The sequence below is a fragment of the Gymnoscopelus microlampas genome, assembly GCF_963454915.1.
Source record: "Gymnoscopelus microlampas genome assembly, chromosome: 15".
Classification (NCBI taxonomy): Eukaryota; Metazoa; Chordata; class Actinopteri; order Myctophiformes; family Myctophidae; genus Gymnoscopelus; species Gymnoscopelus microlampas.
Window position 1 is genome coordinate 32,622,617 of NC_139952.1, and position 16,017 is coordinate 32,638,633.

The 16,017-nt window shown below is 44.7% G+C and overlaps 2 protein-coding genes across 5 annotated transcripts in view; both read left to right on the top strand.

The window, feature by feature from the left end:
- fam91a1 (family with sequence similarity 91 member A1) overlaps nucleotides 1–3,525 on the top strand; it is a 60,203-nt gene extending 56,678 nt beyond the window's left edge. For 2 of the 4 annotated variants that reach the window (XM_084079905.1, XM_084079906.1), the window contains exons 21-24: nucleotides 110–217; nucleotides 840–984; nucleotides 1,146–1,215; nucleotides 2,079–3,525. In XM_084079905.1, the coding sequence (XP_083936031.1) occupies nucleotides 110–217; nucleotides 840–984; nucleotides 1,146–1,215; nucleotides 2,079–2,264 (509 nt within the window). In that variant the 3' untranslated portion in view covers nucleotides 2,265–3,525. The remainder of the gene's footprint in view (nucleotides 1–109; nucleotides 218–839; nucleotides 985–1,145; nucleotides 1,216–2,078) is intronic. The other 2 variants (XM_084079907.1, XM_084079908.1) reach the window with 1 other exon arrangement.
- A 9,606-nt stretch (nucleotides 3,526–13,131) lies between these two features.
- lratd2a (LRAT domain containing 2a) lies at nucleotides 13,132–15,807 on the top strand. Its single transcript, XM_084080924.1, has 2 exons — nucleotides 13,132–14,063; nucleotides 14,419–15,807. Exons 1-2 carry the CDS (start codon nucleotides 13,726–13,728, stop codon nucleotides 14,933–14,935), a joined length of 855 nt encoding a protein of 284 aa, XP_083937050.1. The 5' UTR covers nucleotides 13,132–13,725; the 3' UTR covers nucleotides 14,936–15,807.
- The last annotated feature ends 210 nt before the right edge of the window (nucleotides 15,808–16,017 follow it).

Below are 16,017 nucleotides of genomic sequence, written 5' to 3' on the forward strand. Positions count from 1 at the left end.
GACAGCCGCCACGGCCCAAAAACGGAGACCCACTGATGTAGACAATAGACAACGTCACTGACATGTGTTGATGGCATATTGTGATCAAACTTTGGTGTTCCTCTGCCAGGAGGTGACACTCATCTGGGCGGAGGGTTCGACACCAACGGCAGCACCGAGTCCTTTGAGCTGGTGACAGAGGACAACAGTGGAGAGGGCAAAACGGGAAAAACGGATGGTAGGTCATTCCTCATTGAGATGCATTCACGTCCCAAAATCATTTTTTATTCAGAGGTAGCAGGACATGGCAGCATTATCGATTGTGCAACAAGTGGAGCCAACTGGAGCAAATTCTCAGTTGCTAACACCGGTTCAATCCCCGGTTCCTCCCGGCTGCGTGTCGAAGTGTCCTTGAGCAAGACACTGAACACCTACAGTAATTGCTCCCAATGAGCAGGTTGGTGCCTTGCATGGTTGCCTCTGACTTCGGTGTGTGCTTGTGTGAATGTAATGCAAATTGAATGCTCTTTGTACGAATGAGCTATAGAAATGCAGACCATTTAACAGCCCTTCTAGATACTTAATAATACCCAACGTTAACCACAACAAATCCATGCCTTAACTTATCCATACTAACAGAGTCTAACTAAAATCAATTGAATCGCATAAAAAACATGACTAAACTTAACCATGTCTAAACTAATGCTAATGCTAGACTGAATTGCATCATGGGTCTTGTCCTGCAAACAAATAGAGTCAAAGTGCTACCATGGAACTGTTATGAGTGACTTGGCTCTCCCTTGGTTTTTGGTTTTGTCCTTGCTTCTTGTTTGACGTGAAGATACGATTTCTTCCACCAGCCTCTCTTTCTCTGTTTCCAGTGCCGTCAACGGAGGATGAGTGGGTCCCACTGGAGCTTTGCTTCGGCATGCCCCTCTTCAGCTCCGAGCTCAACCGCAAAGTGTGTCGAAAGATCGCCTCGCACAAGCTCTGTTGCAAAGAGAGGTACGAAAAGTCATACTTAAAACGCTCCGTGCTGCTACTTTCATGTCCATTCCAATACACTCCTCCGAGAATGAATTCACTATTTATTTACCCCCCCTAACCATTGAAAACGTGCCGAGTGTCGAAGCCGAGCTCAGCTTGAACCCTTGCTTTGCTTTCAGCCTCCAGGAGCTGCTTCACTCCAGCCGGAAGCTGTCATTGAAGGTTCTGAGTTTTGTTCAATCATTCCAGGTAAGAACTCTCTCTCTCTCTCTCTCTCTCTCTCTCTCTCTCTCTCTCTCTCTCTCTCTCTCTCTCTCTCTCTCTCTCTCTCTCTCTCTCTCTGTTCCTCTTGCTTTCATTCTCTCTTTCTTTCTCTCTATGACTCGCCACTCGCTGCTCACACTGGCGAATAATAAGCAAGACTCAAGGTAACAAGTAGCCGATCATAGCTTAGCTTAATAATGCTATTCGTTTAACCTTCAACTTCAGATTCTTCATCTTTCTCTATTCTTCATTCTATCAAGTTCACAAGTGTAAAAGAGTGGGTGAAATTATTTTTTGTACAAGCTCCCAGTGTTTTGCATAAAAATAGTTATAAGAATAGAGAAAGAAACAAAGGAAGCAAAGATAACAAACATACTGTAAATAGATGTATGGTCAAAATAGAAGAAATAAAAATGAAGCAGAATATCACAGTCTCTTGTGCAGGTAGAGACAACACTTAGCAGCAGATATAGACTACAGTATATATATACCAGCTCTGTGGCCTTGTGTTTAGAGTGTCTTCCCTGAGACTGGGAGGTCAGAGTTCAATCCCCGGCCAGACTCAAACATTTTTACCCAATGCCCACCTGCTTGGGACTTAGCATGCGTGTGTGTGTGTGTGTGCGTGTGCGCGTGTGTACTTTGATCAAACGCAAACAACCTGTATTGTGTGGACCCGTTGATTGCTCATTTATAGTAGCAGATGACCTAGAACTGAGCATCCTTTGTCATTCCTGAAAAAATAACCCCCCCCGCCCCCCCCCCCCCCGCCCCTCCCATTTGGTCCTCAAATTCTTCCATCCCGCCCAGTGCTCCAGCCGGTGACCCTTTGCCCTCTGTTTTGGCAGGACGGTAGCCAGTCGGCCGACCCCGACAGTGGCGTGTCGGGACCCCTCAGCCAGCCCCCGCCGGAGTCCGGTGTGCCCCTGCCCGCCCTCAACCTGCTGTTCAAGGACGGGCAGCTGCGAGAGTGGAGCGGCCGGGCGCCGCCCCCGCTGGACATCTCGGCGCTGCAGAAGGACCAAGCCACATAAAACGAACGATTGAAAATTAACGAAAGAAAGAAACAAAAACAAACAAAAATAAATCCCAGCCCCCTCACGTTGTGACGTCAACCTCCCGGTGAAAGGAAGCGATTTCTCAACAAAGAGCGCCGCCATCTGCGAGCAGTGGTTCTCACAGTGGGGGTCCAGGGACCCCCACCAGGGGTCCTTGGGGGGGTTTCCAGGGGGTCCCCAGCTAAATTATTGGATAGTTAGGAACCATATTGACCCTTATAGGTCAGTAACTCCGAAAGTGTACATTCGTACATTCTCAGAGTTATTGGGGGTCCATGGCCTAACGCATACCAATCTGGGGGTCCTTGAAATTTAAAAAAAGTTTGAGAACCACTGATCTACCGGATCTCCCCCACGTCCAATTGCGAAGAAAAAACGCTGACCTTCACTAGCCCCCCCCCCCCCCCCCCCCCCACCTGCCTCCGTAATACAGCCATAGGAAATGAAGCTTCACAAAATGCACCCCAGCCTCCTCCTCATCAACCAATGAGGAAGCCTCAAGAAAGACTAGCATAAACTGTCTCCCACCCATAAGTCATTCCCATGTGATTGCTCCTGTTTTGTCAACAAGGCAGTATTGTCTATTTAAGTGGTGCAGTTATTGCAATATATGTATAGTCGCTGTCGGGAAGCCTTGTATGTCCAAAACCATTCCTTTTCAGGAAATGTACAAAAGAACCAGTGTTCCAACATCCAATGGACCCAGTGTAGTTATTTGCCAATTTTTTTTGTTAATACTTTCCATTGGTTAAATATGTATAAAACCCAACAGACACACTGTTTTGCCCATGTTATTGTAGTCGAACAATTTTTTTAAAAATATAAATTTAAAAAAGCAAATATTTACAAGCTATTTTCCCCAGATCTACAAGCTCACAGCACGTTGTGAGCTTGCAGAGCAGATATTATCACTACTTTTGGGTGGCACTTTCATACGACGAGATGTAAAAATAGTGCATACATTTATAATAAAACATAAACAGTTTAAATGTGGGCGATACAAGGTTTTTGCCCGACAGCAACGATATACAGTGTGTAGATGGTTCCAGAACAGCATATATCCAGGATGGGGGTATATATGCACATTAACCTTGAAGACATTATGCATCATAGGACCAAGTCTTTTGGGCTGACCAATACTGTCTCACTTCTAATGACCCCGTGCATGAAACCGTAGCACAAACTGCACCACAAACGGGCACACTTCCTCACTACTTTATTATCGTGAATTTGGGGCGGGCGGGCGGGCGTGGGGGGGGGGGGGGGGTGTTCTGATTTGCACTGTCCAGGTGACTTCCTTTTTGTTTGTTGGTTTGTTTTTACATATCTGCGCTGTAGGGTAGAAACCCAGTATGTCCAAAAAACTTAACTTTTCAGGAAATGGCAAAAAAGAACCTGCGTCCAGTGGATCCAATGTTGTTATTATTTAATTACAAGCACTTGTTAATACTTTTCATGGGTTAAATATTCATAAAACGCACAGACCGACTTTCAAAATCTTTCAAAGATAGCAGATCTACAGATCTGCACATCTAGATAGGCTATTTACGATACTTTTGCGCAACAGTCTTGTACGACGAAGTAGGCTTTCATGAAAAAAACTTATATGGAGATACAAGGTTTCTGCCTGAGAAAAGATATGGTCCCTAGTATTGATGGTTAATATTTCAGGACTGTACAGTACTTCATTCGCCACTTGCTAGCGTTTGACCTAGGAACTCAACAGGGGGCTGATTTCACGTTTGCATGTCAAGAGGAACCTGCGGATATTTATCACATGGTTTTCATGAAACATTTCCCTTTCGTACGAAGGGACACCAAAGACCAAATATTTTAATTTTTTTTCCTTTGTTGATTTTTTTTTCCTGTATCAGTGTCCTTATATTATTTCATTTAATTTTACCGCCTTATTACGCCAGTCGGCCAGTAGAAGCGAGCAAATCTCGAATCGAGTGCATGTGTTTGATTTTTCTACATAAAATTAAGTTTTCCTAAGCATATTTCTCGAGCGACTCGTGTGCATTTGAAGTAGGGTTTCTGAGTGATTAAATCGATAGAAAAAATAAAAATTGCATCGACTCAGAAACGTGACCTTTTGAGAAGTAGGACCAGATTAGGCTGATGGTAGCAGAAAGGCAACAGACGAGGCTGCGTTTCTGACCCAGGCCTGTTGCCATCGCTGCTTGCCAGGTTTTGTCCCCCTCCCCCGATCGGCTCGGCTCCAGCTAGCATGCGGTGCGGTGCGGCACACTGTTGGCCGGCCCGCCTCTACTCTCCAAGGGATTCTGTTTACAACCATGTTTATTTTGTTTTTTTTTGCCTTTTCTTTCACAAATAGTTTTTTTTTTAGTCCGCAGAGGGGTAGGCGACATTCTCGCAGACTCCAGGGGACACAAAATGCTGATGTCACACACCGTTTGAGAGACGTGAGGGCCCAGAAAAGCGTCTGATGTCAAAGACACATTTTTTTTCGCGTGGCTCAGAGCACAAGGGGTTTAAGTTTACCCTGGATTTGGAGTGCCGACCCCATTTTTGTCTAATTATATTAGAGGCTTAGTTTTTTTTAATGAATTTGCCCTCTACCGATTGTTTGACCCGCAGTTTTTGTCGTTGTTTTCAAATAACGTGACAGTGACTTAGGAGAAGAAAAAAAAGTGACCAACAGGTCCTGTTGAAGCATGACGAACTGTGTAGAGACTGTTGTGTATCTTGTGTTGGTGTGTGTGTGTGTGTGTGTGTGTGTGTGTGTGTGTGTGTGTGTGTGTGTGTGTGTGTGTGTGTGTGTGTGAGAGAGTGCGTGTGTGTGGGTGACTGTGTGTGTGTGTGTGTGTGACTGTGTGTATTGTGCCCCATCTACGCCTCACCAAGTCCTCCCAGTAACTTTTTGTATCCCCCCCCTCCCCTTTCACAATGGAAGCCCTACAAACGTGTCCGACCCCTCCCTTTCAGCTCCCATTTAGCCTGATTTATATGTCGCCGTATGACGGTGTCACTCCCCAAAAATAGCCGATCTGTAAGCCCATGATGAGTTGCATCTACACCGCGTCATGGACTTGTAGATCAGATATTTACGGTGTGTAACACCATCATGCGACGGAACGTAAATTAGGCATTTACGAGACCTCCCTTTTCCCATGGTACGTCTGCCACCAGTATTTAAAGAAAAAAGAACAGAACAATTCCTGCTAGTTTTATATGTTGACCTACAATCTTAGGAAAGTATTTGTTGTAGTTTGTCTGATGGGACTCTGGGATATTATGGATGGGAATAATAACGACAATGCTCTTGTAAATGATGCAGATTTAACAAAGAATTAAAACATGGAAAAGTGACATTCCTCAACGACATACCCCTACCACGACCACTACCCTCCCGCTCCTGAGATATGTGTTATTATTATTATTATTGTTATTATTCCTACAAATGAAAGTGTAAAAAAAGAAGAATATGAAAATATAAATAAATATGTAAAAAGAAAAAAGCTAGAACATGTCCTATACACCCCACCCCCACCTCCCTCTGAAACTGGTTTCATTAGTGTCATGGTTCTGTGGATTTTGGGGGAGGTGGGGGTCTGGGGGATTTGTCATTTGTAAAACTTGGACCGCGTCGCGCTCTGCCCTCCTGTGCCCACCAAACCCCCCCACCACCCCATACACACACCCTCCCTCCCCTCACCCGCTTTGAGTTGTCGCCAGTCACATTACGTTGACATTTAAGGCCGTACCTCTGTGGATTTTATGTTGTTGTTGTTTTTCTCCAAGCCAGGTGGAACAGATGGTGCCCAAGACGCGGGCGCCCCGGATGCCCCCTCCATCTGCCTCAAGAATAGGCTGCTCTTTGCTCACCTACCCGTTAAGCACAATTTATAATTGGTTGTGCGTCGGTGTCGTTCAGCCGAAAATAGACGATCTGCAAATTCACGCTGCAAGTCGTTGTGTGAGTTTGTAGATCGGCTACCTTTGCCACCCAACACCTGTGCGCAACTAAGCGTAATGGGAAGGGAGAGAAGGGGATGGAAAAAAAGAGTAATCTATTTCTTTTTAAGATATTTTTTTTTTCTGTCTTTATTGATAGTCCACAGTAAAGAGAGACAGGAAACAGGGAGGGAGAGTTGAGGAGTGACATGCAGCAATGGTTCGTCATCGGGCTCATCAGGCATCAGCCTATGTGGTACGCGCCTAAACCACTCGGCTATCGGCGCCTCCAATGGAGCAATCTAAAAACAGCAGCAGGTCGCTGCCAGAACTAACACATATGCTTACAACGCTCTTGACATGTAAAAATCCAGCGATAAGCGCTGCCACTTTTGGGCGAAGGTGAAGACGTCGTCGCCTCGTGGCTGCGTTTTGGCCCCCGGCGGTGCCCCCGCCAGACAGGTGCTGCCCTGCCTAATTGACTCTCGTCTCCCAGGTCTCCGCGCTCCAGTAACTTCCAGGCACCGCAAATTACAGCGTGTCACCAGGGGGGGCACCAAGGGCATAAACTGGGTCACGCCACCCGGGGATGACAGGCTCCAGTAAGCAGCGAAAGGAAGCCGCTTGGCGCTTATACACGAGCCATGTGCTCCTGTAGCCTGTGCTGTCCGCTCGCTCCGTAGTAAAAACACATTGAGGAGTAGCCTGGTGTTTAATGCATGTGGTGCGTTATTTCAGCCCGCAGATAGACAGACCTTTATTGATCCCAAGGGAAACGTAGTTGTCATAGCAGCCCTGCACTAAGGATGAAACAAAGGTACAGGTATGGGAAGAGAACATGCTCAGAATAAGTAACACTGGTACAAATAGGATAACGATATAAAAGACAGTATACCCTACAGTAACATCTGACCTGGCCCTCTGCGCCTGGGCTGGTCAGGTGTGCATAGTATAGTCCACCAGTAGGTATAAATAGAGGTCTAAGTATTGTACAGGCTATTGAAAGTTATGGACTAGCAGAATTGAGGGGTTATATCTAGGGTAACTAGTGTATATCTAGAGTAAACAAGAGATATGCATGATACATCATCCACATTCTTCAATGTGGATGGCCTATCTACTGTATGATGTATGACTCCAAATTTGGGCAAAGTTTCAGCCCGATCCAAACCCCATTAGATTGTTTATAGAATTAAAATTAAATGTAAAAAATATATATAAAGCATAATTTTAAAGTAGCGATACTTCTGTGGCCGATATCGTCAGTGTAGGCCACAGAAGAAATTTGGTTCTGATCAATTCAGCTGATTGTGAGATTATTTCCAGACAGACAGACAGACCCTCTTGCAGATGGAAAAAGGTAGTACCTATATGCACATCCCCACAGTTCTTTGGAAACGATGCTGAACCAAATTTATTCAAGTAAAAAGAAGGAAAAGTCCACACATGATAAACTACTGCTCTCCCATGCTTTATTTAATGAACAAACCAGAATGTTTCGCCCATGCAAGGGCTTCATCAGGTTGTTAGAACTTGATGAAGCCCTTGCATGGGTAAAAAGTTCTTGTCTGTTAATTAAATAAAGCAGTAGTTAATCGTGTGTGGACATTTCCTTCTTTTTAGCCTCCTGCAGAGCCATAAAAAGACTAGTCAACCAAAGTCTTGGTTGACTAAGACCAAACTGACCGATTAATCAATTAATCGACTATGAGACGACAGCCCTTCTAAAAAAAGGCAAGTTGACAGGGAAAGTTAGTTACTTGAGACTTTGGCTGTTATAGACACTGACTCAACAGTGACGCAGAGCTGAGGAGGTGATGAGGCCACGGTAGCATCTTGCGTATTATAATTCCAGTGCTGTCTTATCTGTATTTGACATCTTTGCCTCGCCACAGGCCTGCAACCTGCATGAAGTATGAGTTTTCATCTCAGACGGGCAATGACTCATCTCACGTCTTCTTATCTGGCCGGTGCATGATTGGTTGCCGCTTATCTATCTGCGGTGTCATCGGCCACGCTCATGGTTCTGTTTTTTCAACTTCCTCCAGAGAAACGCCACTATCAGATGTACACTACGCCTATCAGCGCCACACTTGTAGCAATAGTACTTGTACTTTTCTTGAGTACTTTGCGAAATCAGTCATTCTGATCACTTAACCACTTTAAACCTAGGATTCCTTGTCATATCATTATAGATGAAGATCTATGTTGATGAATGTTCACATTTTCCACATTTTTGCTATTTGTCTTACACTGAAGTAGTGGTTAAGTATATTTTTGATTAAGTATTGTACTCAACTAGATACTTTTGGGAAATGCAATGTTTTCAGAATAGCCTATGGTTTTGCTGTTAAGACACAATAGGAGGACATTCCATTTAAATTGGCTTTGAACCGCTTTTACAATCTTTCAATCTTTTTTCCAAGTCAGTCTTTCAGAAAGCGTTTGCATACAGAAAACGTGCTCATCACTTTGGATCACATCACTGAACTGGATCGGATTGGATCGCACTCACATTGAAATTGTTATGGTCAGGATGTGACCATACAGTGTAAATGTTATTCAGACGAGTCTTCAAATTAGCTACTTTTGTACATTCACCCTGAGTAGTTTCCAACACGATGTACTTGAGTAATATATACAGTATGTCAAGTAGTCTAACTACATCTACCCAAGTGGGATATTCTACTCTTTCCATTCTGCATGTTGGTGGTCATCTTTGGCACTCGTCTTGAATGAAAATCCAATTTGAGGCCTGGCCTTTGAGACCCAGATATCGGATGTTTTATTAAAAGACTAAACAAACTTAGAATATAATTTGTACTGGGTTTAGGGGGAAATGAAAAACATGTTCTTGTGTAAACTATACTGTAGCTCCATCTCTCAGTTCATCTATAGCTTAATGTGGCCTCCTAATCTGTCCCATCCATTTCCCACACTGAAAGTCATACGGTAAACAGACATTCTTGATAATAGGCTATATATTGTTGCTGTCGCACAGAAAACTTGCATATACATTTTTCATCTTTTAATGTTTAAAAAAATATATGTCCTAAAAAGGCCTACTTTATACTTTGCCGCTGAAATAGTCCATTTACAAGCTCACATCGTGTTGCATCACAATGCGTGAGTTTGTAGATCGGCTATTTTCTATTATCACAGATTTTCGCCTATGATGATATGGCCAAAATGGGGACGCCAACTTCAATGTTATTAATCGTGTCTCTGAGTTTTATAAATATTCAAGCAATGAAAAGTATTAACAAGAGCTACCAAATAATAACCAGATTGGATCCATTGGAACACAGGTTATTTGTTTTTCCATTTCCTGAAAAGGACATACACGGTTTCCACCTGACAGCGACAATATATATCTTTGACCCTGCAGGGTGTGCAAGCTCCTGTAGGCTCCACCGGTAGATCCCAGCTGAAGATTGAGGTCAGGAGGAAGCTGTGTTATGCATCCTGTCTGCCCTGGTGGTGCTAATGGTGTACAGACCCCCCTCTCTATCCCTCACCCCCTCCGTCTTCTCTTGCTGTCTTCTTGTCCACAGTTTAAAGCTACAATCTGCAAGTTTTGTGTCCTCTCCCGACAAAGAGAGGTGAGTTATTTATTTTAGCTCAAGAAAATGCACGCACATCCGCAAAGCAATTTTGACAGGCGCAGGATTCAAAAAACAGCAAATGAAGAAGATCCACACTCTGTTTTGAAAGCTGCCCAAAATTGTGAATGTATTAGAATAGCATAACGTTTCAACTCAAAATGTTGAAACGTTCTATTCTATTCACGATTTTGGGGAGCTTTCAAAACAGAGTGTGGATGTTTTTCATCCTTCATCACATTATTTATTTTAACCTTTATTTATACAGGCAATCTCATAGATACCTGAGATTTCATTCTCAAGAGACACCTGGTAGGCTAATTGCAACTGTTAACACCTGGGATTCGAACCTGGACCTCCCAGACCCATAGAGAGAGAGAGTTATGACACGCTTTGATATCGCCGCAAATCGGGCCGCTATGGGCTATAGTTCCAAACATTGGAACTATACCATTGAGATAAAACAAGCATTTCCGCATTCCATTCTTACGATGGTAGTCAACGCAAGTGTCGTCTCTCTCATATTAGATCACGCTGTGTTCTCCCCCATGGGAAACCAAACGTCTCTACCTCTCATCCTAAAGGGAATCCAGCTCTTGGCCAAGGGAGATATTGGACTTATGAGCTTCAGGCGGTGCTAGCCTACACACACACACACACACACACACACACACACACACACACACACACACACACACACACACACACACACACCATTACTCATTTCTCAGTACATCTCCCACTCACAGGCGCACACACACACACACACACACACACACACACATTCAAGACAGGTGTTTTCCACAAAGAAGCAGCTGCAAGGTGCCATTTTTCGGGGGCACGCTGTGCACATTCACCCTTGCCTGTGGGATACATGATGAGAAAATAGCCCCCGTGCCTCCGAGCCAGTGTGGCTCTGCTTTCGATTGCTTACGCAGATCAGATGCCACTACACATGTAATGGAGACATATACGTAGTCCCACAAGGACGGAGCAAAGGACAGCATTGGTTCCTGTGACAGACAGGTGCATGGGAACGGTAAACATGTCCCCATCATCATGCAATTAGGGCTTGGCTGCGATGTGGACAAAATATAATATAATATAGTCACTACTGTTGTATCCTACTGGCTCACCTGCCAGTTAGGGGCCCCCACCGGGAGGGTGTAGAGCCTTCTTTCTACTCCTCCCGCCCAACCCTCCCCACTGACAGGTGCCGCCCCAGCCCATAGGAGTATGTGCAGTGACAATTATCACCCTCCCTGTCTGGCTTCCCTCCTCCGAACACGGGCCAATTGTGTTCATATACAGACACATCACAAATGTACATCACTTTACTGTAATGCATATTTTATACTGTGTGTGTGTGTGTGTGTGTGTGTGTGTGTGTGTGTGTGTGTGTGTGTGTATTGTGTTGCATATTTAATAAATGGGCAGGTTAAACTTTTTAATGTTTTTTTAATGTGATTTTTGGTTACACAGCATGCTTTGTGCTGCTGAGTGTATAGTCTCAAAATTGGAAGAGAAGAGACAGTCGGAGGGGGAGGAGGGCAGGGAGGAGATGGTAGAGTCTGGTCCCATAGCCCAGGGGACCGTCGAGATGTGATTGGATAGCTGTCAGCCAACCGTTGACAGCATTATTAAACAAAGGTGTGTAACTTACCAGATATGATGAAACCATACATTAGGACATTAGATGTCTACGGACTAATTTGTTATAAATAGTCGGTCAACGTAATTGCAATGTTTAAACACAATAGTCTTTCCTCTGGGAAATCTAGGAAATGCTCCAGTTTGCATATGTTTATTCCTAGGACGGCAGACTTGAATAATTAATTTGCTTGGTAGCTAAAACCATTGGCTGCCTGACAATGAAGTAGCCAAACACACATGGTACTATTGGCCTGTGGACTGTGGCCTACATGTCTGTGTCTCCCCCCCCCACCAAAATAATGCATAGCTTAAATAGGTTGGGCAAATTTGGTATAGGCCAACCCATAAAAGAATGTGTTCAATACAATGCATATCAGCACAAATCAATTAGATAGATAGATAAATGGATAGTGATATGATCATCAAAACATTTGTTTATAACCCAAACAAATATCTTGAAACAATGAACAATGAACTATGAACATGGTAAAAAAAAACAGTTGTAAACCATGTTTTAAAACCAACCTTCCTTCGCTGATATTTGTATTGCAGGGGGATGAAGAGGGAACACATTCTGAATCAGAATCAAGACACAGTGGCGTGCACAGACATTTTGAGGGGCAGGTGCTCAAGTAAATTATACTTTTTTTTGTTTACTTAGTCTGCTCTTTTTTCCCTCTACACCTATACCTCTTAGCCAAAGATAGCAGATCTACAAGCCCACAACGCCTCGCGCTGCGAGGCGTTGTGGGCTTGTAGATTGGCTATTTTTGGCTAAAGTTCTCCTCAGAAAATGGATGCTAGGTTTCGAGTGGTTATGGTAAAAAGAAAAATCGTATCACATAAAGATTTGGCGGACCCCCTGTAGTAACTCTGAGGACCCCCTAGGGGTCCCGGACCCCCTATTGAAGACCCCCTGCTGTAAACTTTTTTTTTCTTTTTTTCAAAAGGGCACTTCTGGTCAAGAGGGCAAAGGGCAGGTGCTCTAGCACCACCTAGCGTCTATATGTGCACGTCCCTGGTTGTTGTCACATGCAGGATTACAGGTGTAAAACAGTGGGTGAAATTCGTTTTCGTGCAAGCTCCATTGTTTTTTGTTATTTCCATATAAAGGGAAGCAGAAGAGGGGGGGCAGGGGAGCAAGGGGGCAAAACAATCAATCACATTCTGAGATCCAACATTTGGCAGACCTAACCTAACAGTAGCCTTCTGACCCATGGATGCATTGCATTACACTGAGGGAACACATCCTGACGGGGGTAAGTACCTTGGCACAACACCATCCCTGCGGGCTGTGGGTTAGTTGTAGGTTGTGGTTCCCAAACCTTTTAGCTCAAGACCCAAAAGAGAAATCAGACGTTTGCCCAAACTTGTGAAAATCGCTGATCTACAAGCTCACAAGGCGGCGTGAAGCAACTTCTTAAACTTGTTTTCTAATTTATGGGATTTCTTAAGATGTTTGCCTTTTTGCGGATAAAAAAATACAAAATAAAAATAATTTAATCAAAATGTAGGAAACAAAACATAAAGGGATATTTTACTCGTGACCCATAAAAATGTGTCTGCGACCCACAAATGGGTCCCGCCCCACTGTTTGGGAAACTGTTGTAGACTGTAGGAGGTGACAGATGCACTGCCGCTTTAAAAACAGAAGCCGCTGTAGAGGTGCGTGTGTGCGGTTGTGTGTGTTGTGTAGTGTATGCATAACAGCCCTTCACGATGGGAGCTCTGCTCTGCTGGAACGATAGTGTGCGGAAGGAAGCGAGGAAGCCTGCTTTCTAACTGACGACTCTTTTACAGTATATCTACGGCGTGGAACGCATTTATCATCCTTTTTTATGTTTTGATTGGATTGATGACTCATTTGTCCACATGCGACAGCCTTATAAAACTACTTTACGTTTACGCACGGGAGGTGAATTTAGGAGCAGGTGCGTTGTGAGGCTATAGGGCGACACCTGGTTGGATTTTCCATTCCTGTACATTTTTTGTTGTTGGCGTTTTCCCTCAAGACACTTGTTGATCGGCCATTGTTTGCCCGGGTCTACGTATCTACAAATCATAAGATCGCCGAGATCTGTGCGTAATTCCCTATTTGGGGACACTTGACGCGCGTTTTGATGAAGTTTTGTCCGCCAAGAGGGTGAGTTCTGACCGTCGGTAGGTGGCTGGCTGACAGATGGTGGGGATGTTTTGCGACTGGTAGTTGCTACCAATAAGGCAGAGTTGCAGATCGCATTACTCGCCGTGACCAGGTGGCATATATGGGCAACCAGGTGGACAAGCTGTCACATCTAAGTTACGCCGAAGTTCCCACCGTGGACCCCAACGGCCTGGACCCGGGTCCGGAGGAGGGCGGCGGCGGGGGGGGACCCGGACCTCGGATCGGGGTGTCATACATATTCTCCAGCGACGACGACGAGCTGGAGGACGGCGGCACCGCGGCCGATGGCAGCGACATCAACAAGGACCAGAACCGGGAGGAGAAGCCCTACGACCCGCGCGACGAGGTGGAGTGCGCCGTGTACTACCGCGACGAGTGCATCTACGAGAAGACCGCCGCCGAGCTGGAGGCTGCCTCGCCGGAGAACCTGCTCAACAGGTTAGGGCTGCGCCGACGATTTCCTTATGGCGATTATTATTCTAACGATTCCCTTTTCGATTAATATAATATTTAATATTGTTTTAACTTTTCATATCTCAACAAATTGATTAAGCATCTAAACATTATTTTACACTTTGTAACTCAATCATGCAAAAAATAGTGAAAATAGCCGATGTACAACCTCACAACACATTTATAACACAGCTATTTTCACTATTTGTGAATTCTTTGAAATTTGTCAACTTTTTGGTTTTTGCCTCTGATGACATGCCCAAAATAAGGATTGATTATTGATTTTTTTGTTTTTATAGTCGATTAAATCTATTAGTTCGATTCACACTCCTCCCAACAGGTGCAAGGCGGGGGACCTGGTGGAGTTCGTGGCCACCGGCCAGTACCCACACTGGGCCGTGTACGTCGGCGACTTCCAGGTGGTGCACCTGCACCGGTCCGAGGTGAAGAACAGCTTCCTGACGGACGCCAGCCAGGGCAGGAGGTGCCGGATCGTCAACGACCTCTACAGGTTCAAGCCCCTGGGCGCGGACGTGGTGGTCCAGAACGCCATGGAGCAGGTGGGACTGAAGGACCGCGAGCTGAGCTGGCGGAACTCGGAGTGCTTCGCCGCCTGGTGCCGCTTCGGCAAGCGGGAGTTCAAGATGGGCGGAGAGATACGGATTGGGAAGCAGCCGTACCGGCTGAAAATACTGCTTTCGGACAAACACGCGCACGTGCTGGAGTTTCAGAGTCTGGAGGACATGGTGATGGAGAAGAGACGGAACGACCACCTGGGCAGGACTGCTGTGTTACAGGAGCTGGCCAATCATTTCAACAGCGTGGAGGATTTAAAACAGGAATCGAGCACACAGTGATGTCCCAATATGTTACACCACTACCACTTAACCCTATAGTGGCCCTATTCTTTGAGACACACATCCGGGTTTTTAACCAATCAGCACCTTTGTTTGACCCAGACTCCAGGCCAATCAAGGAATCACGAGACGTTGATTCCGTTCCCCTATTCGCTCATACTAGCACATGACGTATGTGTAGGCAGAAGAATTCTGGGGGGCGAACATTCACGGTTTGGAGGGAAGTACTAGCACTCCTAGTATAGAGCCCTGGGAGACCCTAGTCAACTAAGCATATAGGGTTTAAGTCAGTGGTTCTCAAACTTTTTCATGTCAAGGACCCCCAAATTTACACATATTAGCCCACAGATCCCCATTTGAAGAGATATGCTAGGGACCCCCATAAGAGAATATTTTTACGTTTATAGCAGTGATACTCAACCATTTTAATTTCAAGGACCCCCAGTTTGATATGCATAATGCCACGGACCCACATTTGATACCATTTTGATCAACGGGACCCCCAATCTACACTGTAGTATCATCATCAGTGTTCATTTAAGTCTGAGAGTGTACATTTGTACACTCTGAGTTTCAGACACATAAGGGTCAATTTGGTTCCCAAATATTAATTTGGCTGGGGACCCCCTGGAACCCCCCCTCAAGGACCCCACTTTGAGAACCACTGGTTTAAGTGACTGATGATGATGACCCGTTTAAGCGGAAGGCTGTCTCCCTAAAATCATAGCTTTGCCAGTAGGGTCTTTTACCAAATACTTTTTTATACACAGCTTTGATCTATAGCAAACATTCCTTATTGTTATTGTTATTCCTGTTTTGTTGTGGTTCAAAGATATGACTTCTGAACTGATAACATAAATGCACAAGTTTGATGGTGTGTCATAATTTGCATTTGCAATGTTGAGGTAATTTATTTCAGTATATGCCTTTTTTGGTCGACATAACTTTCATATAGGCCTGTACACACATGTAGCCTTAAAGACGCAATCCTTGATATTCCCCGATGAATATTGGGCGCTTCCAATTATGTATTTAATTGGCTGAAAGTAATTGAATCGATTCAATTAAATGATATGTCCATG

Excerpts from the sequence above, each read along its gene's own strand:
- lratd2a (XM_084080924.1), top strand. The coding sequence starts at position 13,726 with ATGGGCAACCAGGTGGACAAGCTGTCACATCTAAGTTACGCCGAAGTT. Across the intron at positions 14,064-14,418 it reads CCGGAGAACCTGCTCAACAG|GTGCAAGGCGGGGGACCTGG; the intron begins GTTAGGGCTGCG and ends TCCTCCCAACAG.